Source organism: Periophthalmus magnuspinnatus, chromosome 9 (assembly GCF_009829125.3).
Source record: "Periophthalmus magnuspinnatus isolate fPerMag1 chromosome 9, fPerMag1.2.pri, whole genome shotgun sequence".
Lineage (NCBI taxonomy): Eukaryota > Metazoa > Chordata > Actinopteri > Gobiiformes > Gobiidae > Periophthalmus > Periophthalmus magnuspinnatus.
Genome location: NC_047134.1, coordinates 16,706,638 through 16,733,792, shown reverse-complemented (window position 1 = coordinate 16,733,792; position 27,155 = coordinate 16,706,638). Strand labels below are relative to the sequence as shown.

Sequence of the window (27,155 nt, the reverse complement as noted above, 5' to 3'; positions counted from 1 at the left end):
GAGCAATGACATCAGTGACTCTTTCTAAGGTCATTCAGTGTCATATTTGGACTGACTTTGATGTGACCCAGTTCTAAGAAGCTGTGGTCCTGTACCCAGCCGAGCACATGACTGTGGCTTACACAAGAGTCTGCATACGCCCGCTGGGCCTGAGCTGTGATAGATCAACCTGTCACCGCGCTGTGTGTGTGTGTGTGCTAAAAGAAGACATGTAGAGGGCAGTCAGTGTGTATGTGCAAGTGCAAGTGCACTCCGGTGTTTCCCCCTGGAGTCTGCTGTTAGCTAAAAGCAGCTCATTAACTGTGTGCTGTAAGAGGCTTAGCTTACACCACCCACTTGTTTCCTGTGCCAGCCTGACAGGCCCTGGCAGCAGGACAGCCTTTCACATGGAGTGTATGTGTAGTGGTTATTAACAGGCAACCAGCCAACACTTCCAGGGACAACCTTGGATAAGGATTCAGAGGTCCACGCACCTCATCACTTAATAGCAGTAGAATGGCAGCAAAGCAATAGACAAGCAAGCCAGTTTACTACCAAGTCTCATCTCTAGCTCACCAATTGAAATATGTTTAAAACAACAAAGCTATCAAACTAAAACAATGATTAAATTGTGATTACATATACATATTGACATTTTTAACTTGGCAATAAGAATTCGAATCAAATGTATCCATCAGTAAGGCTGAATTTGTAATTATATTGAAAAATGAGTTCCACAACAAGTATTATTCTTATCAGAGCTGATGTATCCAAACACTACTGCATCCACATATAACTGAAATGGAAGTGCTTATTTCACCTAAAATATTCATTCTTGCCAGTGAAAGCTTTACAAGGAAACCTAATAAGAAAAAAAGGAGAAAAAAGGGAAATAAAATATGTAAACATAGTTTCTGCTGAAATATAAAGCATTCGTGACCTACTAATCAAACTGACAGAGGAGGTAATCACCCCTAACCCAATCACACATGTGTACAAAAACAACATACCCAAGAGTCCATGCAGAGACATAACACACATTCTATCAACAAGCACTGAGCTGCACCCACTGAACCTATTACACACTGCATTCATTTACCACAGCCAAAGGTTACATTGTTATGACCTCTAACTATGCCCAGTTTGTTCCACTGTAAGAGAGTACATGCAGCATAATCCAAAGCAGCTCTAGTTTCCTCAGTTGACCAAGAAACACACATGGGACAATCATCCAATCAGAAGCAACATTACTGAAGCAGGTGCTTCCTTTCAGCCAATAGGAAACATGCTCTGTAGTAGCTCCTCCCAGAGTAAGTCCAATAAACACCTTGTGCAGCTAGAACGTGGTTGTTCCTGTTTGTCACATGCCTGTCAGTCCAACCGTCGTCTCTGGCCTTTTTCTGGACTTGACTATCAGACAGACCAATCTCTGGAGGCCCAGTCGGGACACTCTTCAGGGCTGGGCCTTCCGATCCACTCTGAGCTCTTCCTGCCAGCTGGCCTGATACTTGAGCTGGTGTCAGGTTGACATGCTCCAAAGCAGCACATGCTCCTGGCTTTTCCCCTCCCCGTCTCGCTCTCCAAACTCTTGTGTTTAGTCAGGGTTGCTCTCTTCTTCTGTGCCGTGTCTTTCCCCAATGGCGCTTGTCTGGGAAGACTTCCACAGGAAAGTGGAACTGTGGGGCGGTGCTCTGTGCTCAGCCTTGCTCTACCCTCATCTGATCTCTCCTATCTCTCCTTTTCCCTCCTCCCTCCCTCACTCGCTTGCTCAGCCGCTCTGTCCCTCCCCCAGCTTTACTCTGCCAGCAGCATGCACACACTTTAACCAGTGCACACACAAACCGTACGCATGAGTGAGTAGACGCTCTGGTCTCTTGTTAATACTCCAGCACACAGACGCAAACAGAGTCTCAGGCAGTCCAAGAGTAAACACAGGAGGGATACAGATCACAAAGGCTCTCAGCCACACAGACAATGGAGAGGATATAGAAGTGACGATTAAGCATAGTGTAAACCAGCAGACGGGGAACAGCGCTGATGTTGATACCATGAGAAAGCAGAAAAGCTCTCACATTTTTCCTGACTGACCTGGTTTTCATCTTGAATGTGACCTCTCCCAAGTCCATAACAACACAGTGTGGGCAGCCAGAGTAAGTGGGGAAGTCGCTTGCCAAATCTTCCATAGCGCCTGCCAAACTGGGCCACAGCCATATCCCACCCAAAAGAAGCTAACAGAGGAGTGAGTGATAGACCAAAACTAGAAGAAAGGAGGGGGAAAAATCTAGCATTGTCTACCTGCTGCTTCTTAAAATGAGTTCTTCTAGGAAGCTGAGCAGGAGCCATTATCAAGCTGCCTGGGTGCACTCAAGCAAAGTCTGACAGATTAATGCACATGTACATAAATGCCAACCTAGAAGGATGCAAAAGTAAACAGACTCCTCTTATACACAGGCTGAGTGACAAAGTAGAGCTAGTAGTGCTCAGAAGGCACTCAATAATGAAATCAAATCACTGTTTTCTTAACACTTCTCCATTTGCAGATATACCACATACCGTAAGTATGTAATTAACAAAAAAATCTCAAAAGGCAAAAGGATTGTAGTTTTAAGCACAATGTCAAACTCATTCACTGCCCTGACAACATGGGGGTGGAGATTGTTTAGAAGGGAAATCCCTTTTGGCAGATTTGGGTGTAGTAGTTAAAAGTGATGAAATATGGCAAAAGCAGCTCCCTCTTTGCAGCCATTGGTACTGTAACCAGGGCTGTGTGTTAGAGGTTACATAAGCCCTTTATAGAAGCCCTGCTCCCACCAAGCTGCCAGGCAAATCCTCTGGGATGGAGTGCCCCACTAATCCCACTGCAGGAGAATGGAACTGAAGACATTAACCGGGATTACTACACAGGACCATGTTTGAGTTAGGCCACTGCCACTTATCACAAAATAACCCCTTAACACACAAATTATTTATTTGACTTGAATGTCTCGTGCAGTTTATTACTATTAGTTATTATGTTAATATTCAACTAGCTGTGTAATCGTTGCAGAGTGCATAAGACGAAAATAACCACATAATAATATTGTGGCACCATGTCGAAATGTCAATGATGCAGCCGGTTTGTATTACAAAGGGCCATGAGTAGATTTAAAAAAAACAAAAAAAAAATGTACATCCTGTTAGTGTAAGATAGTGTGAACAAAGGGGAAAGGAGGGGAATCCCTTTTGAAAAAATATGAAATGAAAAAACTGTGATGGAAAGAAAGTCGTTGAGTGAAGTGGACACTTGTGCTCTGCATGTGGCAAATGCTTGTATTGTTGCAGCAAGAAACGTGAGCAGAAATCTGTATAATCTTCATTGAGACAATTAACAGACTGCGTTAATGACTGACGAAGAGGCAGAGTTTACAACAGGTTTGATAAAGAAACAGGCTGCCTTGACCCAGAGTGAATGGGAACTGCTTCGAGAGCAACAAGCCAAGTTTAGGCCGATTGACACATATAACTTGCTGCATGTCTTGTCCCGCGGAAATGCTCTTTTACCAAATTACTCTACATTTTCAGTTTATTATTAGTAGCAACCACAGTGCAGCAGTTTTTATTTGAAATGAGCATGCTTACATTGTTCTGCATTGTCTTACCTTTTTTAGCAGTCTCCATCTCTTCTTCAGTCCATCGTGAGCTCTCATTCATTTCCAGATTGGCTAGAGAAAAAGAAATAACTCATTTTGAAAATGTAAAGGGTGGGTCTGAGGTTAAAAAGTCAGTTGAGAAGTGACTGACAAGTATGAGATACTGATGAGCAATATTACACTTTTAGAACTCATACAATAACAATTACATTACATAAAACATAAAAAAAGTAATTGAAACTGATACTGATAGTATCTTTTGTGTAAATATCAACATATCTGACCACCTTTTACACAGAAGAAGCAGGAAATCCGAGAAGAGGATTCAGTTAATTATTATAGACATAACAACTGGCTTGTTTCCTCACTTGGGCCAAAAGCCAGACCCTGCCCCTGTCTGCCAATCTACAACTCTGTGTGTCCTCTATCGGGACCATGAAGGGCAAAGGGGGACGAGCCTGTCAGATAAGAGGCCTTTAGATTAGGTCACCTGGGATTTCAGTGACGGAGCACAGCAGAACAACTCTAGCCTATTCATAAAACTGCTGAAACAGGTGAAAAGAGCTAAGTGCCTGCAGCAGAGAGTCAATGTACATGTCTGACCTAACTGCAATGATACTATGACCTACAACGGTACAAAGTGCTGTCAATATAAATCATTGCATTTAGGTAACCATTAACAAAATAAAATATGTAAAAAAACAATATCCATTTGAAAAAAATGAATTCCCATTTTTTTAAGAATAAAAAATGATGCCTTTATAGATGTGTCAAAAAACAAGGCACAATACTGCACTCTTGTGGTGTGACCCTATCAAAATTAATTGTGCTGGATCAAACTACCTTAAAAATATTATATTACAATAATATTAGTAATTATAAATACTGAGCAACTTTGTACAGCTTTGACATATTGTTTTGCTTGTTGGCCCATATTTGAAAGTTATTAGTGATACAAGGATAAACATAGCAGGCAAATAACACTCAATTTTAAATGTTTTAAAATGCATTTTCCTATAGAAGCAAGTTTTGTGTCTTTAAAACCTATAACATAGACTCACCAAGTTCATTGTTGACTGGTGGTGTGGACGTCTCCTCTACTTCACTGGTCATGGAGCGGGTAATGCGGCCCTTACGACGGCCCTGGCTGTTAGCTGTACGTCGACCCTTAAAAGCCACTGCGGGCTCCTTGTCCTCCGCATCCTCTCCAGAGGTGTCATCCCTGCACGTGGACAAAATGAAAGTGATTAATAGAGAGCCACAAGACAAAAGCACTAAACGGTCGACTCAAGTATTAGATCCACGAACAAACTAGTGAATTTATATCAACATATTTGACTACTTTTCTTTACTCTATAATTCATTGGATGTCAACAGAACATGCCGGGAGATCGCCACTACAGTTGAACCCACTGCTCCTCCATTCATCTTTATAGAGCTTCATTAATCTTGTTAAGGGAAGCTCTGGTAGCACACTAAATATAGGCAAGCCAGGCCAGCTGTGCCAGGGATGATAGGACAATAGAGCCGAAGTCTTCAGTCACAACTCCTTTTAAACTTTGTGTTCTGCTTTGACTCTTACTGTCAGCTATCACAGTCATATTTGTTAGATTTATGACAGCACACCTGACAACCATTTAAAAGCTGCTTTTTTCATGGGTTATCATTCGGTTACAAATGATTACAGTTACAGTAAGATTTCTCCAGAGAACTGGGGAATCTAAAAATTTAAAGGAATTAACAAAGGAAGTATACATATAAGAGACAAACTTCCTCAAACTCAACAATTCAAGTCTTCGTGCAGAGTAGGAGTACAATTACATGCAGTCGTACTGTGTATAAACTGCATAGATCATACTCATTTTCTCTGGTTTGCATGCAGTTTTCAGAAAGAAAGTTGGTCTTTGCAGCATGCATGTAAACATAAACAGTGATGGTGCCCTTACTAAACTCTCTATAGTTATATTACCATGGCGTCACAATAATTTAGCTCTTGTACTTTTAATGCAACTTTACAGATAATAAACTTACTTTATTCCATCATCCTTGTCCTCCACTTCATTCTTGTCCTCCTCCCTCTCAGCTTCTTTTTCCTCCTGGCTGTTACGGTTCACTTGTTGCTGCTGTTGCTGTTGCTGTCCATGCTGCAAAAGGAAAGACATGCACTCTATTACGAAGATAATTGCAGGTAATAGGATATGTACAACTGACAACCAGTCCTCGGCTTTGACCTGTATACTTCAACACACTTGAATGGATAGATAATTGACTGTTAAATTATTCAGGCGTTTATTGTACAATGGGGCAAGAACAGCGGTCAAGTAAAAACAGCCAGACACTGCCTCCAGAGCAAGCTTCAGTGGGGTGATCAAATTAGTCATATAGTGTAGCCATTTAAATAGTTTCTTCAGATCTACTGTAAAGGTTTCTCTAACATTCTATGCATTAGAATCATAAAATCATTGGCAAACCTTCTGTGATGTGGCACTGCATGTGGTTTGATGACTCACTAGTTTTTGCAGCCAGCTTAAACTATTTGGCTGCCTTCCCATCAAGATAAATGTGTCGCAATAGCTTTGCTCATTTCAGTATAGCTTAAGCTTAAAATATCAATTAAAATTTTTTGATTCAAAAACATTTCAATAATATGCAGTGTTGGGAATAACGGAGTTACATTATAACGGCGTTACTAACTGCATTACTTTTTCAGTAACGGAGTAATCTAACTAATTACTTTTCCCAGCATCCTAACGCCGTTACCGTTACTGACTATAAAATGTGGCGCGTTACTTTTAATTCAGTTCACTCTTCTTTTCATCAGAGTCTCTCAGCCAAGGAGCTGCAACGCGGCTCGGGGTGAGATAAAAGGCTTGTTTGAGATGAGGCGGGCGCAGATACTATCGCCGTCGATCGGTGCGCGGTGCATGCCGGTTAGTTTTGTGTCCATGATGCCACCGACTTGCGCTGACATAACCTGTGCGCCGGTAACGGGAAGTTTTTGAGCAAGGCAAGCGCAGCAGCTCTCCACCGACTGCGGCCGCCTGCATGGACTACAAACGCGTAATGCATGATGGGAAATGATGTCCTGTCCACACGTGCATCGACAGCTTATTGGATGGATAGATAGATAAATAAAGGAATAGAAACGTGTTAGAGGGATTGTGTGAATCTTTTAATGAATGTTAAAGAGTTGGATAAAGTTCAGTTTATGTTGAAATGAGAGTGATTAATATTTGAATACTGGGCAGAGAATTACAGTGTGTGGCCAGAAAAGCTTAAAGGTTTTGTCTTATTTTACATGGTTTACATTTGAATGCCTTAGTTTTGCAATACATTGCACTGATTTTTGTCAGTATTATAATGAAGAAAATATTTGAAGTACAGTTGTCTGAAATTGCGTGACATGTTGATTTATTTGCACTTCAAATAACATTTTTTATATATTTTTTTTATTTTTGATACATTCTATAATTTACTTGTAAACAAATACAATATAGTGGCAATCTGTTAAAGTGAAATAAATGTTAAAGGTTCACATCTGTTGTGTTTTTATTGTTTTAACATAATAAGTAACGGCATAGTTACTTTGCCTAGTAACTTGTAACTATAACTAATTACATTTTTGAAGTAAGATGCCCAACACTGATAATATGTCTGTTTTTGCTGTGTAACTTTTGGTCTTCATGGTTGGACAACCACTTCCTTACCAATTTCCTGCCTGTCTGGGCTTTTGAGGTTAGAGTTCAGAGTGGCAAAGACACAGTCTGGTCAAAAACATTAAGTAGCATTTCCCAATGAAGTGGTGAAATCCTATTTATATGATTTATTAGATCATGCCTAAAGGAAAAGAACTCATATTGTCTATTAAATATCAACAAAATGACTTTTGAAAAATTAGCTGTCGTCCAAAGAGCAAAACTAATTCCTTCATTTTTGACAGGAAAAATGTATAACATCATACCTGGCTTCTTCCACGGCGTCTGTAGTTTCGCCGTACAATGTTTTTGTAGTTCTCATTCTTTTTGGTAAGATAGTAAAAAAGCACACACTCTGCCACAGTCTGAAAAACAAAAAGGGTTATATCCAAAATGAACAGGAAAAACTATTAGTTTTTTTTTTTTATGTCAATACCTTTCTCTCAAGAAACGATGCAATCAAGCCAAAGTTTTTGGGGTGCTGAATGAATCTGTGGAGGCAGAGAAAAGTTATCCAGCTGAGCTCTGGATTGGCTAAAATCAGAGGCATTTGCTGAAGTAATACCAAAGCCGATCACAGAATAATCCAAAGTGAATGACTGAGGAAACACCAAAAATGAAAATGTCTTACATGTTTCTGAGCTGAACATTAACAAATCTGATGCAACAAAAACACACAGAGCAATTTCTTCAACAACTATCGTTTCTTTCTAGACAAGAAACCTGAGCTCTGCATTTTCTGTGCACAAGTGGTACACTTACGTCGCTCGTCTCTGTGTGGCTTTGAATGAGTCTGGCAGCTCTAAATGCCAGTTATTTCTCATGAAAGAGGAAGCACCACTTCCGTTCCTCATACTGACCCATGAAATGAATTGTGTATTTTCCAAAACACATGTTAGAACAAAGCAAACATTTTTGTAAATCTCACCCGGACAGAAAAAAAAAAAGATTATTATTGTAATCATAATGAAGCTAAATATCCAAATAAATATAATACAAGTTTTACTCACTTCTCCCTAAAAGTGTCCTTTTCTTGCTCACTCCACATGTTCATGACTTGGCGGTCCTTGTACACTTTCATGGGGTCATCCATCAGTCCATTCATGTTGATAAACTTGATTCGTTGCTGTTCAGCATCAAACAGCATGGGAGGGATAACTGCCAACTGCCGCATTTGTTTCTCTGTATTCTGAGGTTCACACATGCCGCACGCCACACAAAAACAACATCCTGAATTAAGTGGGTTGGTCTTTGACAGGAAACAGACTGTAAAACCTATGTATTCTCTCAGTGGAAGTGTCCTGAATCAACTATGAAAGTAATTATTTCACTTGGAGACAAAATATATTTCTCAATGATGACATACCTCATGTTCAGAAATCCCATCAATGATCTCAGAGACCTCATGTTCACTTCGAGCAGCAGATGCCAGTCCACCTCCTCGCTGCCCAACTCGACTACAGAACAAAAAAAACATTTTACAAGATGTCCTCCCACTTTACCAGACAAAAACATCTAAATTAGGGTAAAGCATAAAAATAAATGTCTAATGGTATTAATATATAACTCACTTTTGCATGCGCTCCTGCAGCTCCCTCTGCTTACGGATCTCAGGGAACTGTTTTTCGTAATACTCGCGCACCTTGCTCTCTTTGGCCCGACGACGCGGATTGTTCTCAATGCGCTCCACTTTCTTCTCCCAGGCCTCCATCAGCTGGTCATAACGTTGGCAGAATTTTTGCTCCTACAGGAGATAAGAATTATTTCAGCCTTTTCCCATATACTCAGCCAAATAGTCTGCTGCATTTATTGCTGATTGAGGTTGACACAAGCTGCAACAAAATCTTTGTTGCTGTGAAAGATGAGTCTCCCTGTTAAACCTAACTTCCTTAACAGAGATATTGTGATGCAAACTATTAACCCAGGTCCAGACACAACCCTCCACCCCCCCACCCCCAACCCCACTAAACCAATACTAGTAATAACTAGTGTTACAGTGCCATTACACATATGGTCTAGTTTTCACCTGGTCTGGCAGTCAAATCAGACCAAATCAAGGTCTCTAAGCTTTCATTTTTTGAAGCTTTTGTACGTTTTATTGTTATATTACAAAAAATGGCTAAAAGCTGCACATTCTAACTTTTCTGATGGAGGGCACACCACCTACATCATGTCTCCATGGTTACTGCTTTGCATGGAAAGTTCCATAGCATGGCATTGAGTAGATCCATCCATTATTATTGCATGTGTTTTTACTTTTCAAAAATACCTTGTAAAACATGCATTCTTACAGTGACTTCTCCACAGATCTGGCTTAAAACTTGGAAGTGTAACCTGCTTGTTTGGGGAACATTTAGGGCTAAGCCAAAAACATTACCATCGAGAGAAGCAAGTGCTGTACCTTGTATCAGAAAAGTTAAGCAGGTTCTTTAATTTAATTGGGATTAACAATTGACATGGTATAGATTGTCCTTACCCACTGCTTACGAGCATGATTTCTTCTCTTGAAGTACAAAATGAGCTTCTTTCTCATGGCCTGGTTACTAAAAAAAGACATCAAGAGATTATGCTGGACAAATGGAATACAAAACATAACTTCATTTGACAAGTTTGTTTAAGGTTTGCCACTTTTTGTGTGAAAAAATAAATAAAAAGAAAGGAAGAAAAGAAAGAAAGGAAGAAGTATTCTCCATCATGAATAAATGTCTGTCCTTAGATGACATCAGTCAAACTTGCTGCAGGCTGGGGGATAGCGAGGCAGCCAATGTTATAAAACTAGTCTGGTCTGGGAACAGCAATCATCAGCGCTTCAAATAAAGGTCAGGGCCAGTAATCTCCTTAGGCGGCCGCTCTGTTTGTCCCTTTCTTTGCTGCAAGACACAGTTTTATTTCGTACACTTAATCTGTCAGTTGTGAGGGCACGTTCTGCACTGAGTAATGTAATCTTATTCTACATTAGTCACCTCAGCTGTGACACAAGGTCACTCGGGTCAAGGACACTGGACTGGGAAGTAAGTTAATGTTGGACTTAAATGGACACATACAGACAAAGTTATCAAAAAATATGCACAAACAGTCATATAACAAAGATCTCAGAGGGAAACAGAACACACTCTGGTGACTGCAGTAGAAATATAATATGGTCTAAATTTGACTGGCATATAATGGGTCAGATCTAACTTGTTGCTGGCAAAGTCGCACTGACAGTTTAAGACAGAGATGGTATTGTGTGCTGGGCACCAGATGGCAATGGGAAAGATTAGTGGCCCTGAACTCAACTAAAGGTTCCCTTTGTGTTGCTGTAAGCCTGTGCCATTTCTGAGATATCAGAGTACACACTCATTTAGCATAATATCTGCCAAAGCATGAAACTGGGAGAGTTGCAAAGTTTTGGAAAGACATTTATAACACAACATAGGAACTTTTGTCAAAAAGGCAAAGAGCATATGTTCTGTGTGTTACAACACACAACTTACAGAAGCCGGAACAGTATAGTAAAAATATCCAAGTGGATGTGGCTTATCTGTGCCATTTCTAATGCTTGATTTATTTGAGTTGGCTAATTTGAGTTGCCTAACCTAGAGCTTCAGTGAGATAGTTGTACTCTTCTCACAGACAGGACAAGTGTTCTCACATCAATTACAGAAACAAAGAAGGCATTTGTGTTTAGTTAGAGCGACAGTGCTATTTAATAACAAGCCCAGAGCAGGCGAGAGGGAGAGTTTTCAGTAACAGCTTTGAGGCAATAATACTGATCCAACAGCTAGGATCAAAAGAACTGAAGACAGAGCAATGTGGGACAGAGAGGTCAGACACATCAAGTGGTCAGACTTCAGACAGAACAGGTTTTTATAACCTGCCTCCAGCTCCTTATGTCAATCAAAAATAATATCAATATATTTAGTAACACGCACATTCACTAGTCGCCACTTATGAGATGGATAGGTTAGTAAAACTAAAATGCACATTATATTATTAGCTTGTACATGAAATACACAACATAATGCAGTAGTGTGGAGTAATTTGGAAAGCATCAATGTCCAACAGAAATAGAAGATATTTATACACAAATTGTAGTAGCCCAGACTGCAGAGCAGTGTTTAAACTAAATGGTACACAAATAATACTTTCAAAAGCAAAGAATTAATTGGTCAAACTTACATTTTAATGTTCTCATGGTACTGTTTAGTATCCGAGGGTTGATTGTACAGAGGCTAGAAAAAGTAAACAACATGAAAATGGTACCCTTACACTAAACAAACGTATAGATCTATGTAGCATTTCATTAAGATCTTAAACTATAACAATATAAGCTACTCACCAGTTCAACTCGGGGTCCCAGTCCCTCCAGTATCCTGTGAGCCTCTTCTGCTTTTTTCTGTGGAGCACAAACAGGAGCAGAGCATTAGAGTTGCACCTCTGCTGTCTCCACGGCAACAGGCAGCGCGCACACACCGCTCCGGACCTGGAGTGTGTGGACTGGGATGTAAGGATGGATGAGAGCTGAGAGCTGTCTATTATTAGACCTTTTAGCTCCAGCCACTGCTCCAGGCCCCCGCTTTCACTACAGCGGTTACTCACTTCCAGAGGTACGCTATCAGAAGGAGTGGGTGAAAAAACAACGCAACCTGGGCTGATGCCTTTGTCAAGATGTGTTTAATTTGTGCTGCAGTGATGTGAATGTCCTCTCAGTGTTAGTCATCAATACTTTATGTACCTCAGCTCCTCCTCTGTGCTGATACTACATTACTCTTCCTTATTCTCTGCATGTTCTGACAGATGCCTTGTTGTTTTTGACAGTGCCAGCTGAGGGACTTACGCAGCAGACAGACAGAGTGTTAGGAAGTGTATAGAAAAGGTGCAGGGCATTTCGGAGGTGACAGCACAGACACAAGTTGTCAACCTTTATCCATCAGCACCTAGGGGTGACCTCTGCAGCAGCACCAGGACACACCAGAGGGGTGCAGCACAGTTACTGCTTCAGCCAATTTGGACCTGAGTGCATCTTTCAAACTACAAAAATGCCACATGTGTATAGCCTTAAAGAGATATAAAATAAAGCAAAAGGTACACAGTAAGAACTATTTTAGCTGAATATTACATGCTGCTATACTGAGAACTATTTTGAAAAATTCTGCTGCTTTGCTATTTGTACTTGCAGAACACATTTTAATTGCAGTCAGAGATGTCACGCCTTGTATCCTTACGTGTAGGTGTAGAAGGCTGCAGACTACTGCCTCATTCAAAGCAGCTAATGAGCAGCAACTATCAAAAGCAGTCCTTGTCCTTAGGGAGGGTCAAGGATTTCTCTTATTTTATTGCCAAAGATGTCTCTAAATGGCAGCGTCTCTTAAACATGAATAATTAGTATAAATGGAACATATTATATAAGCCTAATCTGACTCATTTTAGAAAGGACCAACATAGACAAAACCACCGCCCTCTTGTGGTGGCTGACAGACATGTGCTTTTCAAACAGCAATAAAAAAAAAACATTTACAGGACAAAGGGAGCTATTTTTAATAAAACAAAAATGTTAGACCAATCAGTGAAAATGTGAGATTATGGTCATATGCATAAGCACAACATTGACCTGAACTTCCAGTTGTAAATAAGATATGATGTGACGTCAATGCATGTGTTTTGTTACAATAAGTCATGAGTTCTGCAGTGGTATAGAGGGGCATCAGGCTAAAGCACATCCTCAGAGTGAGAGGGGAATGGAAAGTGTTACAGAGGTCAGGCTACATTGTGAAGTAAGCAGTGAGTCATTCTAAACTTCCAGCTTTTGAATCTTGGGCAATCACTCAGTGGAGCCATCTTTGTGCTGGAGAAGAACAATGACCACAGTAGAGCAGGGGCCTTGAGGCATGTAGCATCTGAGAAGGTGTTTTCATTAAATAGCTACTTTTCACTTTTGAATGGCTACCAAGGGCAATGAGTGCAAGTTAACTATACTTCAATAATGCTTCACTAAAGGACAAAGTGATGCAGAGTTATGAAGGGAAGCTGGCCCAATGTGGTCAAAGCAGGAGGCAGACTTAAATAAAAAGTGGCTTTTAATAGATGGACTTTAATAATAAATAAATAAATAAATAAACACACCAGTTGCAATGCAAAATTGAAAAAAAAAGAAAACAAATAAACTGTTTACACAACTAAACAGAAAATAATCACCGCAAATTAAATCTGCATCACAACCATGTGCACCCAACTACACTGAAATACCCTGATGGACAAAATATGACAAGTTCTATACTCTCCCCAGCAGGAAGGAAACCAAAAGACCCAAAGACACTGCAGCAAAAAGGAACTTAAATCAGTTCTCCCCTCTATATGGTCCTGTCCACGACCTCACCCCCAAGGCTTTAAAAATGGCCAACACTGGGCACGGCCTCTCTTTGTTTACACCATGTGAAGACTCAGGTAAGTAGTGAATGGATGTGTTTAACTGAATTGCATAACTAAAATGAATAAGTTTAACCAAATAAAATGTTTAAAGTAACATGCATATGTGTCGTATTTAACTTAAAGGTGGACTATAACTAAACAAAGACTAAACAAAACAAACCCGGGCTAGTTGTGTCTAGTAGTTTAGTTGGATATGGAAAAATTACAGGTAATAAAAAAAAAAACAAATGTGTGAAATTAAATAAAATTAGAGTGAATTAATTGGGACACTTTGTCAAAAGTTATTTGAATTAATTTTTCTTTTTTTTTTTTTAGACATCAATTCATCATTTTATTCAAGAAACTAATTGATTAGTACAATTGACAAGAATGAACATGATTTTGACCACCAGGTGGACTGAGAGCACAGAGAATCAACATCACAAATTCTGGTAGAGGTCAGGGTATAAGAAAAGGGGGAATATTAATCATTCACATACTCTTTTTATCTACATAATTATCAGTTTAATCTGTCTTATAAAAATCAGAAACCCAATCTTGTCACCATGACTACAGGACTACTGTAGTGCTAGGACACGTGTGCTTGACTCACCCTGTTCTCGTCATAGATGATCTGCACCAGGCTGCGGTGCTTGGCCTCGCTCGGGGGTGGGGAAATGGGCCGCTCTGGCTCATGGGGCTTCGCTGCCTCCTCCTCCAGCTGTTGCTGCAACAAACCAAACCAAATTAAGCATTATTTTAACTTAAGTACATTTATCTGAACTCCAAATTGCACAGGTTTTCCATGAAGAGCCCGTCAATCACCACTCCATGTTGTGAGGCTTGTGTTAAAGTGATCCACCATTTCCCCACAACCCAGCTGGAAGCAGATGAACTGCCCTATTAGCTTTTAATAGCTATTAACTCCCTAGGGTCTAGTTAATCAAATGCTTACCACAACAGGCTGTAAACAAACTCATTGCCAGCAGTGAGACTGAATATTTAACACAATAAGAGAGGCGTTGATGAGAGAAAAAAAGGGGGACATCCTTAGTTTTCCAGAGCCAAGGTCAAATTAGTTTACCACTACAACTAAAACATTATGCATTTCACAGTGCCACACTTTTCTAAATACTCTAGTCTAGAGAGCCACAGCTGCCATGTCGTATTCAAGGTGAAGAAAGTGTTTTCCTCGGCAAAATGGTCTTCTCAAAGTGTCAGAGCAGAGACTGAACAGCCAGCCTCTGGGTTAGTTGGTTACTGTTGGCCTGACAGCCTACAGTGGATATGCTGTGATTGTTTGGATGCAGTCTCTCCAAACTTCCCACAAGAGCAGAGATCCACCACAACATGTTATTACTGGCTTGGATAAGTATCAGGTCAGGGATAACCACCATTTTCAGACCCCTGTCAATTTCCAGTCTTACCACAGCTCATCAAATTAAATAAACGCAAGATCACATTGTTGCCATAGACAGAATTCGGACAGCAACCCAACCAAACAGCTGCAAGCATGTAGCCATCAGTAATTCCTATTTCTATCTAAACAATACAAAAAAAAAACAAAAAAAACAATGAAAGTCACTTCATTACAAGTGCAAAACTAAATGTTATTGTCTAATTGTCTATTGTGGAATAGACAACTATGGTCATAGTTTGCTTTAACAGTCACAAAATCTCCGTCATAATGTCCTCCCAGGGGAATCTTATTTATAGTTCTTTTTTATTTTCAACTTACTTTCCATCTAAATAAAAAGGCAAAGCCACGACCAAAAGCAGCTGTCTGACACAGCTGGATTAGACATTTTAAGCTGCTACACTGAAAGGAAAATCGCTTGCACTTTAAATGCAGTCATAACAAAGTGTGTAGTGTCCTGCACTGATGGCACTAAAAGTCAAGAGGAGGGCTATTGTAAACTGACATAGAATGCATAAAATCATTAAATGCATACACCACAGTATTAATTTCTTAGTTGGGTAGATGCCTTCATAATGAGACCAACCTGTTTCTTTCGGAGCTTGCAGATCTGCTGCTCCACCATTGTGATCTCTCGGTCCACACGGTCCATGTTCTGAATCAGCTCCTCTTTGGAAAAGCGGGCCGGCAACAGGTCCAAGTCTGGGTCCATGGTGACTGGACTTACAGGAGAGATGGGCTCCAGCTTCCCCATACCACCTCCACGCTCCTGAAGACACAGAACCCAGGGCAAAATGCCAAGATTAGAATGATGTAACAAGATTAAGAGATACAATTTTAGCTCCAACTTCTGACACACCACAAGCTGTTAGTCTATCATACAGCATCTTTACTATTGTGCAAAAAAATCTAATGTGGGACTATGTAATTCCAGGGCAGGTATTGCTGAGCAATAATGAAGTCCTGTGGGCAGAGCTATCAGCTGAGCCTCAGCAGTGCTAAACCAGACTAATGAATATGAGCTCACAGCTGCTGCAGACTGGACAAGAGCACAGGCAGGTGGCTCTATGCTTACTAGAAATACATAAGACTACTGGTCCAGGAATTAATATGGTTTAAAATAAAATTAATGAATGAAATCTGCAATATTCACATAATATGAATATTTCCTCAGTGATTTAATGATCTGATATTGCAGGATGCCTCTTTTAGTAAGATGATTTATCAATGTGAGATAAATATACACTTCAATCTGACTAGAAAGCGTATTTCTCACCCAACTAGACAAAAAGTGTTCTTATTTCATCATAATAATTATTTCATCTGTAATTTCTTACTGACATCTAAAACCAATTACTGAAAACAAATATACAGAGGCACATTTTAGGGGAAGCATTTTAAGGAAACTCAAGGGTTAGCAAAATCGGGCATAAAAGATGTGCACATCTCTAGTCAAAGTCTCAGCTCTATGTAAAAGACACTGTTGTCTTGTTGTCTGCACATCAACAGCCTGTACACCTGTAGCACAGAAAGAGGTCAATGCCCCGCAGTTAAGCTGTTATCCCAGTGCAGTGAGCTTACAGCGCCCTCAACAACCCCAGCCACATTTAGAACATTCCTCAACATGATGTCTAGAGCTATGCATGTTTTTATTAGCGTCGGTGTTGTAGTGTGTCAATGCAAACGCTTTCTATTTAAAGAGCACCAACCGCAGCAGCATGAGCATACCAGACCAACAGAAGGAAGGAAATCATTTGTTTTTATAGCCATTCAACCAAAGATACACACAGCAGCATGAGAAAGAAGATAAGAATTGGGCTAAAGATGAGGGCTCTTCCCTTTCTAAATCTCCATACAGGGTCTTGCATGAGACTGTAGGCAAAAGTTGAACCATAAGCAACAGCTTAAACAAATTACAACATTTTTTATAGTTATCTCTTAATCACAGTTAATTATTCCAAAAAGTCAGCATCTTAACAATAACAAAGTTGATATATTTGATACAAATACTCTAATGCACTCACTCCACAGTACTAATTTATTGTCAACTCAGACAGGTCAAATAATCACACAAGTTGTAACTATTCTAGTCACATCACTTGTGTAAAATGGCTAATCCCTGATGGTTATTAGCCTACTTCCCACTTCACGGTTACACATTACTGGTTAGACAACAAAGAGGATTACTGATAATTACCCATTATTTGGCTTTATTTCTAACACTAATACTAACACATACTTTTAATGCGGAGACATATTTTGTTAAACAGACTTTTAAGAGCTTTGAACCAGATAGATGTAACTAGAAAGATGTTACAGATGTTTTGTTTTTTTAATGTACCCACTCAAGTGATTCATGCATGTTTGAGTAATCTTTATTCTCCTGCATTCAAATTGCCATTGGTTAGAAAATTCATAGTCTCCTCTACCCCCCATACACACCCACTGCTGTCAGCGCTCTGTACTTAACTTTAAGAAAAAATACCTCAAGAATAAACAGTGATACACACAAGATTTAGCACCTATTTAGCACCAATTTAAACATCCACTGCTCTCTACCATGAACTGCAGCTATCCAAAAAAAAGGGACATCAGCATGGTTTAAGGTGATGTATTTTAACCAGAGGTCAGCGGACTTGTTTCTTTTATTCAGTCATTTTAGATCAATATCGTAAGTGTCATAGCTATACAGCAGAGAAAAGGATAATATGTCCTCTTTAAGAATGCTCGCATGGTTAATTATGTCTTTATTTGACCACCATAATAATCGTTATGACTGACATTATTGCTGCATTAGTCAGGGCTCTTATCACCAACTCGCTTTCAGTATCAGTTTGTTTTTTTTGTCACAAAGGTCAGCCAACTCAGACAGACCAAACGGGATCAAATGTAATCTGTGTTTGTCCAGCCTCATATTTAAGTCATAGATAGTTGGTGTGTCCTATTTGAGAGCAAACATCGCTATGTGCCTGCTGGATTTGAGAATGCATAGATTTGGCAAGTACAAATAGACTGGTGAAATGCGCTTTTGTTCTTGGCTGATTCACAATGACTCATGCGTTGCCTACTACGAGCCGACTCCCTCTTTTCCTGTTAGCCTTTGTGCGTAGCTCCTCCCCCGCGCTCTTTATCTGTGCTACTCCACACTTTCGCCCTTTGCCTCCTTTTAGTCAAATCTGTTGTCAGTGATTTCATCTGACACAACTTATATAATGGATCATGCCTCTTGGTGCAGGGCAGGGGGGTTACTGGCATTCCTAAATATTTTAGAGTTTCTTTTAAAGTAATTCTGCAACTGTACCCCTGCCATTATTGGATAATCTTTGTATCATTCCTCAGCTGACCTCCTCTGTCAGTTTCAGGCATTTATAACAGAGTGGCCAGTGAGCAGAAGCAGCAGAAGCAGCAGCAGAAGCAGGTCTACTGTGCACAGCCAGGCATTCATCTGCAGTTCATACACTTTGATCCAGTCTTTTGAAATCTAGGCCAACTCCATAATATATTAATTTGTTTCACAACTCTCTCCCGCTGCAGCTCACGAGACTCACTTGCCTTTAGCCTCTTCCTCTTCTGATGTCTTTTATCAAACAATATCTTTTTATGTGGCATTGACAGGGACCTTGGAAAGAGAGTTTTTTGTGGAAATGACTCAATCTGTGAGTCCTTTTCAAAGACTGTTTACTCTTTCAAATACTGCTATCTTTCAACCAATGCCACTCAGTTCTAGTGAACTATATGCCAATAAATGATTTACTGAAAGAAGGTCTTATATCATATTGACTATATATAGAAATGTTTCTTAATATTAATACAGGTTTAGGTATCAAACAACTGTACACTGACTGTAAAATACCTCACAAAAGTGCCGAAATATCACTTCATACCTTTACCCTGTAAACTTCTCATATTATATTATTATATTATACTCGATATTTGAACTTTACAGATCTTCAAAACAGCATTTAAGTTTTAATAACCTCAGCAATGCATCTTTTGAGATCAGAGCAGGAGTAGGTTTTTGCGAGCCAAACCTGGACTCAGATTTCAAGTTCTTATAGTTGGATGAACCATGGAAAAGAAGAAGTCAGCATGCATTTCAGTTAGAAATTAGTCATAGTGCCTCTGTACCTACTTATGGTGTTTGGACAGGTGACTGTTCTACATTTCAACATAGATTAAAGCACAACTAGCCACATGTCCAACTGTTCAACAGTGCTTTATGTGCAGAGTAACAGAAGCTCTCACCTTTGCCAGGTCCTCTGCCCCTCCCAGAGGCAGTGACGGCCGGTGGGATGTGGGGCGTATCAGAGTTTCCGGGGCCATCTCTAACCGCGGGCGTTTGATTTCGGCATACTCCACCTCTGATTGGCCGCTGTGCTCAGGCAGGTAGATGTGCTCATACCGTATATGCTGTTCTTGTCCCCTGCAACATTTCAAGACAAACTCATTAGAGGCAGCAGAGAAATAGCTATTACAGAGCATATTGGTGTAAATACTGTTATATCATTGACATTTCCAGAGTCAATTTTGAATTCAGCAAGAAAGGGCAAACCTTGAATTTGATAGCAGGCTAATTTTGTCAAGATGTTATTATGCTTCAAACTATACTTCAGTATTCTAAGGCAAAACTGGGCTCAGTATGTCAAGTGCATAAAATAATGTAGATGTCAAATATATCACAATCAAATTGCTATTTGAATCAACACCATTTTCAAATCTCAAAAGCTGTAGTTATTTAGGCAACTGAATGTTCTCTGCCGACAATATGTAATTTTTAAATTGAAAAACGTGTTAACCCTCAAGTATAGACCTCTATAAACCTGTTCTGAAATGCATGAGATTCTTGTATTAGTTTAGCACAGTGGTTCTCAATAGTGTACTCTGTAGTACTGTACGCAGTGCGCGCACAGCAAAGAGCAGGAGAGAGCGAACAGATCGTGACACAGGGCAGTGAACAAGAAACACTTTTGCTAAAGAGACACTATGGAAAACATTTTAACAGGGATGAAAGGGATGAAGGGATGAAGAAAGGCGGATATAGACAGAGGTAAAGTCACCTGAAAAATAAGACGAGGCAGTCTGATGAAGCGTATTTAGCACTTGGCTTCACCGTGACTCCGGTGGGACACGAGGACAGACCGGTGTCTGCTGTGGCAATGGACAGTGTGAAGCCAAATAAGACGCCTCATTACACCTCAGTCACGCTGATAAGACGCTGGAGTTTTTTCAGTGTAAACGTGCCAGATATTAACAACAATCATCCACTTTGTGAATGTCACTTAAAGCAGAAAGCACCGAGCATCATGTAAGGTGGTGTACCAAATTGCTAAATTACTTGTTTTAATTTGATATTTATTTAATTTTAATGTATTATTTTGATATTTATTTAGTTTTAATTTAGTCATTTAATGTTTATTTTATTTTTTATTTGATATTTAATTAAATTTCATTATATCATTTCATTTATTTTATTTTTTCAGGGGGGGCGCGAAATTTTTTATACTTTATAGGGGGGGCATGACAGAAAATAATTGAGAAGCACTGGTTTAGCAGTTTAAAGCCTCTCAGCCTTCTCTCAAATGCTCATGGGCAGATTTAAAATGTGAACTGAATCCCGATTACAATTTCAAATAGATTTTATATGTTATAATGCATTTTGTTACTTAGATAATGCTGTCAGCTAAAACAAAATTATACTAATTGTGTACTAGTAATAATAACACTAATAAGAATACTGCTAATAATAAGTAGTCTATTAGTTTAATAAATGTGATGTTCTCTTGATTTTAAGGCACTGTATATTTGTTTAAATGCTGCTGACCTACTACAAACAGGGGAGATATATGGTAACCTGGATGGTTAATGTTACACTGCTAAGAAACACAAGCTGCAGAGCTAGCATGTGCTCATCACATTCATTGGCCCAATAGCCCAGTGCAAGAAAAAGAGCCAACAGTAATTATGAATGTACTGTAGTCTTGATGTGTAGTCAAACGACACCTTTCAAAGCTTAACTGGGCATGGCTATCAGATGTGGAAACTACATTAGCCCACTTGTGAATAGTCCTCTGTTCTTCCCAGGGGAACTGACTTCTTAGGTCTTCTCTGGAGACAATCTCTGTCCGTCACTTTTGCTGCTGCCAATGTTCACATGGAAGTGGCTTGAGGAAAGAAGTGGGAAACACAACCACAATTGCAAACTCAGAGCCACAAAGGCCTTGTGTGTGGAGTGCCAGGGAGTGTGGAGGCTCCTTCTGTGGAGATAGATTGGCACACAGCCCAACTCTATTCTTCTTCATCAGACATGTAGACTATGCAGCAAGTCCATCTTTAACGTTTCTTCTAATAGTGTGAAGCTCTAGTGTGGGCGGTAGGGGTTTAATTTGTGTAATTGTCTGGAAATAACCTCAAAAAGTAGGCTGTGTGTAACTGCTGCTCTCAAACCTTTTTCCCCTCATTGATTCAGTTCACTTCCTCATCTTCATTGAGTGTTTGTGCTTACATAATCAACTACTACACCCCTCCCCCCTCTCCCTCTCTCAGACTTTCGCTCTCTCTCCCTCTCTCTCTCTCTGTGGTGAGCCTGCTGAATAATCTAGTCCCTCGGGAGGATTTGTCTAGAGGATGAGAAAGATGTGTGTAAAAGGGTGAAGCAACTAGGACAAGAGGACAGGCAGAGCACCCCACTACAACAACAGTAGTTTGTCATTGGCTTGAGCTCCGTGACAACAGAACGGAAAGCATATATGGTGATTATTGTGGGAGAAATACACTGGTTATGATTCTGCCAATCTCCTCTAACAGCTGTGTGGACCTCAGGGACCAATAACAGAAAGAGAAGCCCGGCGCAGTGCACTACAGCTGGAGTGACTGGGACTGATGAGAAGAGGAACTGGAGACAGGCCAAACATATAATTGAAAATGTACGCGGCGCACCTTTACATCTCTTTATATGGCTGACTTGCACGCAAGCCAAAAGACAGGGCTGTACTGCACAGAGATGGGACTGCTATTAAGAACCTGCCTTATAAAACATATTGGAGCAGCACAAAATATCACAAATACTTCACAAAACACCACAAATATTTTGTGTACTTTGGTTTGCAAGAAACTAAATATAGCTCATACTTATGATCTTCAGTTAAATGATTAGGGATGTGCAATATATTGATGAAAATACCTATGAGGTTTTAATATCAGTCAATATCTGTAAAATTTCCTGATATAGAGCCAGTATTTATTCCACCATTTTAGTGATTCCAAAAAGAAGAGCAATAAAGCATGAGAAGTGGCTGAATGTTTACATAATCATAAGAAGTGCAAAATGTATCAGACAGTAAGATAAGACATTGTCATTGATTGTAAAATATCAATATGAAGACAAATATCAATATATCTGTATGTCTGTATTGGACAGATTGAGCCAGATTCAATATAAAACATGTAACCTATCTGAGCTGCACTTTTAAGAATTCCTTGAATACTTGTTAAAAGCAGAAGATCCAAGGAGTTGTGTGAAGGAGCCCTCCTCCACAGACAGTTCTGAGGCTCCATGTAACTTTCCTTTTCAAATGCACGGGTCTGTTAATCTGCTGTAAACATGATTCAACAAAAAATATTTTGTACGCATGTCAGTCTGGCAACTTCAGTATCTATGGAAAAAAGTATTGGAAGTGTGCTTCTCCTTCTGCGCCACAACTGGTAAATTAAAAATTATGAAGTCAAGACAAGGGACTTGTGACCAGATAAATTTGTCAGAGCATCATGGAGGGTATTGGAGTCCATAGCCTATAAGGGGGTTAGGCTAGAAAAGTAGGACTACTCGCCTGTTACTGAAACAAGGACAGTAAAAAGGAAACCTTGGAGTGAGTAACTGGCAAGTTGAATCTGGTACTACGCTCTCTGTATTCATAGTTATTGCATGAACTGCTGTGATTTTGCGGTTGTGAGAGTGCAGTTTGGGTCATATATTCAGTCAGGTCATTGAGAGATGTGAATCTTTTGGGCGCTTTTGCCAGCGCCACACGGTGCACACCCATAAACCCCCTTAAAACTGACTAATCGCTCTGCAGGGCCTGGCTTTGGTTGGCCGAGGATTTATTTTCAACTACAGCTGCAACAGCTACGATGTCTTTGACACAGATTAGAGGTATTTGACAAACTAGACTAATAACAATAGTCAAACTGTCTAAACACAGGCTTTCTTTTGAAACCTATTTTATCACAAACCCTTTAAAAAATGCTACAAGTATTTTACATTTTCTTGAGCAGAGCAGAGGAGATAAATGACAGATTTTGTAAAATTATCATTTGTGTCGCACATAAAATGTTCCCACTCAAGTGAAAAAACCCTGTTTACTAGTCCCTGAGTGTCTTGTTTTGCTTTGTAGCTTGGTCTCTCTTTTCTGGAGTAGCCCTGGTGATTTCAGACAGATGGGAGAAGGCGGAGTGCTTGGGAGTTTGCCTGGAGAAAGGAGGAAGAGGACGGGGCCAATAACTACAGCACAGTGGCTCACCACTGATTACACTGTTGTGGCTGCCTGACCTTCAATTACTTTGAATTTACTCTATTGTTCCTTTCCTTCCTTTTTCACTTAACAAGGTGTGAATGTCTTTTGCTTGTTAAACACTTTGATTTTAAAGTTTGTCAGACAAAGTCTTCAAAATGCAAAGTACCAACAGACACTGCCTTAATTGAACAAAATGTATTAAATCAAGAGCATGTGGGCAGAAGTCAGAAACCCATGACTGAAAATTCATACACAGTGCATTGGAGTCAATGTATGTCTGACACTAAAGCCATCTGAAATCATATTTGTGTTAGTTAAGCATTTAGACAGCGAGACTTCCAAATCAGTGTCAGTAAAACCAAATCCATATCTGCCTTCAGCCTCAGAAAATAGTTTCTTCTGAGAATCATACAAAATGCATGTCATACAAATAAAATATTCATAAGTACTTATAAAGACCTATCCTCAAAAAAGAAAGGCTGTATAAATAATAAACCACTTGAGAAAGTACACGACCTGAGTCTGCAGGAGTATAAAGCGCACAATATGTTGCTTCAGCATCTTCCTATATTGAAAACAGCTCCTTTGGCCCACAAAGCTTTTAAATGCAACATCACATAGAGAGGGCTCACAGGCACCAATTACATAAGGACTGCACTGGGATTATGTCAGAGAAATACAGCTGGTGAGAAGGGCCACACTTAAAGCTTTCATATAAACATAGCCATAAGACAATATAACACTACAAGATTTTTAATGGTCATAATTAGTAAATCTCAAACGCCGCAAGCAATGCAATGTTCTCTTAAAAAGCGAATACCATATTCATGGAGTCTGGTGTGTAAAGTTGGCTAACCCTATATTTCAGACCACTCTTAAATGCATACGCATGTCCACGTCCATAGAGGCTCTAATAGCGCATACCTCTCAATCCCAGGTTGAAACTCCGACAGCAGCGAGGGTCGACGGCGATGAGGTTGCCCCAGGTGGGAGCTGTAATCCCGGGCATGATGACCATGATAATCCACCAGCCCCACTTCCTGAAAAGCAAACAACAAAATGTGTAAAATATGCTGACATCACATTTTTCAGGGATTGAAGAAGTGCCTGCCTTATTTGTGTAGTACATGGTCATTTTTTAGTAATAACAATAGCAGCCAACACCAAGAAGTGTGATGTGACCTGCCAATTGAGCCTCAAATGTCAGCAAAAGAATTTTGTGCAACTTTGGGGAATTTTATTTTCACCACAAGAACATAACAGAGAAAGACTTGAGGTCAGGGGGTGATTCCTGCTTCAAGTCCAGACAGCGCTGCTTCTCCTCGGACTCAAAATAATCTGGATAATTAGTAGATGTGACTGGAAACAATGGAAAAGCACCATTATGGGCCTGCACTGACAACATGAACTTTCTACTTCAACATCTAATGAGGGGGAGCTACTGTGTGCACAACACAGTGACCTAGGAATATTTCTGCCGGGGCCCAGCAGGAGGCTGTGGGGTCAGGGGTCAGGAATAATGCTATGTTTACAAAATACTACAGAAGACAGTGCCAGACTCTAGCAACTGATTTATTAACACTTTCTGTGTGAGGTTTGTAAGGTTTTCATTTCACAAACTATGCACACTTTGTAATTTTAGTAAGCGCTTAATAAAAACACTATATCGTATTTAGGAAGATGTTCATCCTATTAACGATTTCACAATATTCTAAAACATGCATGCACTAAACTGAAAAACCCTGGGGTATTCCAATGTGACATAACTAGTATAAAAAAAACACCTTTCTGCCCTAACATGGTGTCAAAATATAAATTATAATGTATGGTTGTAAACTTGATAATTTGAGCAGGTACTGATTACAGAAAAGATCTTGATCATTCTCAGCAAGCACATAATTCTGTTATGAAAGGTCAAAATCTTGTACAGAATTACAAATACTGGAGATTGTAAGAGTTATATTGCCACCGGCCCCTGCCCTGTCAATCAAATTATGTGGCGCTATTTACCGATCGTCAAAATGCAATGTCTTCACCAAATTTGTTCCACTGCTCCAATAAAAACTAGTGTATTCGTAGAATTCCAGTCCGTATTTTCTGTCATACTTTGCTTGTATAACCCAGCCTGCCATTCAAAGTGATCCGGGCTGGGTTTTGCACTATGCCGTAGTCGGCACCGCTCTGCTATCAGCAGCGGTCGCAACCATAGACTTTATACTAGGGTTAGGCTTAGTGGACTAAGGGAGTATGATGTCACCTACAGTGTTCAGCTTAAGACATATCAAGCTCATTGAGACTAGCGTTTATAAGAGCGACTTTGGAGCCAAGTTCCATATTTGGAATTCCAACCACGAGTATCATAATAACCAAAGAGCCAATCTGGAGCATGACTTTGTAAATCAAATCTGTTACTAACGCTAGTGGAAGCAACTTTGGGGAATGAAGGCGCCTGATTTGTCTGTTATTAATGTCCGCAAAATAAAAATACCAGGATCATGTAGAGCGGATTAATACAAACATTTTAAGGCTCAAATGACTAGGCTCACTGCAGCAGTTTCAGAGAGACGTATACCAATTTTTCAATGTAAAGTAAATTAGAGAGTCGATGGAGCTGGAAGCGCGCCCATGATCACTTCCTATTTGGAACACCAGCTATGGTAACGATGTTGCTTCTAAAGAAAACACAAAAGAGACAGATGCAGAAACTGTTCTAGCTCAGGAGTAAGTTATACAAGAGTTTGTAGATGATAAAAATCCATATCAAAGCTTAGTGGATCTTTGCAAGTATGTCTGTGTAATCCCTTAGTCATCCAGGTCCGATCCATACTATACTTTGCAAGTAGACGAAAGGTCAAGCCAAACCTAGCAGTTTACATAAAGCGGTTAGCATAATTTGTTTCACAGATATATTGAGTTGCACATGGGTTAGGCTCATGGATGGTTAGGCTGTGTAAAGCAGTGAATGGAGGTGCTGTTTGCTGCTGTGTGACTGCTGATTTTGTCTGCAACTGTTTTATTTTAGAAGCACATCATAAATAACTGTAGCCTATTAGATCATATCAAACAGGATTCATAACAGCAAATAATAAGGTCTGAATATAAAATTGAACAGACTAAGGTCACCTACTTAAATTCCTAAAATATGTTTATAAAGTGTTTTACACCAACTTAACTGTTAAAAATAATATTAAATAACATGGGGATTTAAAAAAAAAAAATTAATAATAATAATATTACCAATGATAATAATTATAAATCTATATAATCTATAAGTATGTATTTTTCTTCTGCAGCACGTGCACATGTTTGCAGCCAAACATGCCCTACCAAATCAGTAAACTTAGGGGAAACACTGGGGATGGTCTAGCAGCCAGGAGGTCAATGTATGAGACTAGTATATCAATACACGTATTCATTTATTAAGTGTGGTATCAAAATTAGTAAAGATAAGCTTTTTTTCTCAGTAGCAAACATGAGTTTGAAATGAGTATTGTGACAAAATTCTAGTTGAATTTTCACTCTAGTTCAGTTTGAA

The 27,155-nt window shown here is 39.7% G+C and overlaps 1 protein-coding gene across 1 annotated transcript in view; it reads right to left on the bottom strand.

Moving 5' to 3' along the window:
* Positions 1-27,155, bottom strand: part of ncor2 (nuclear receptor corepressor 2) — a 62,189-nt gene that overhangs the window by 16,815 nt on the left and 18,219 nt on the right. The window contains exons 3-17 of the mRNA XM_033972802.2: positions 24,545-24,660; positions 19,356-19,533; positions 15,697-15,879; positions 14,307-14,420; positions 11,625-11,681; positions 11,465-11,517; positions 9,780-9,846; positions 8,875-9,047; positions 8,670-8,760; positions 8,314-8,492; positions 7,740-7,794; positions 7,570-7,668; positions 5,640-5,752; positions 4,670-4,830; positions 3,618-3,680 (exon numbers count right to left, since the gene is read on the bottom strand). Of these exons, the coding sequence (XP_033828693.1) occupies positions 3,618-3,680; positions 4,670-4,830; positions 5,640-5,752; positions 7,570-7,668; positions 7,740-7,794; positions 8,314-8,492; positions 8,670-8,760; positions 8,875-9,047; positions 9,780-9,846; positions 11,465-11,517; positions 11,625-11,681; positions 14,307-14,420; positions 15,697-15,879; positions 19,356-19,533; positions 24,545-24,660 (1,702 nt within the window). The remainder of the gene's footprint in view (positions 1-3,617; positions 3,681-4,669; positions 4,831-5,639; positions 5,753-7,569; positions 7,669-7,739; positions 7,795-8,313; positions 8,493-8,669; positions 8,761-8,874; positions 9,048-9,779; positions 9,847-11,464; positions 11,518-11,624; positions 11,682-14,306; positions 14,421-15,696; positions 15,880-19,355; positions 19,534-24,544; positions 24,661-27,155) is intronic.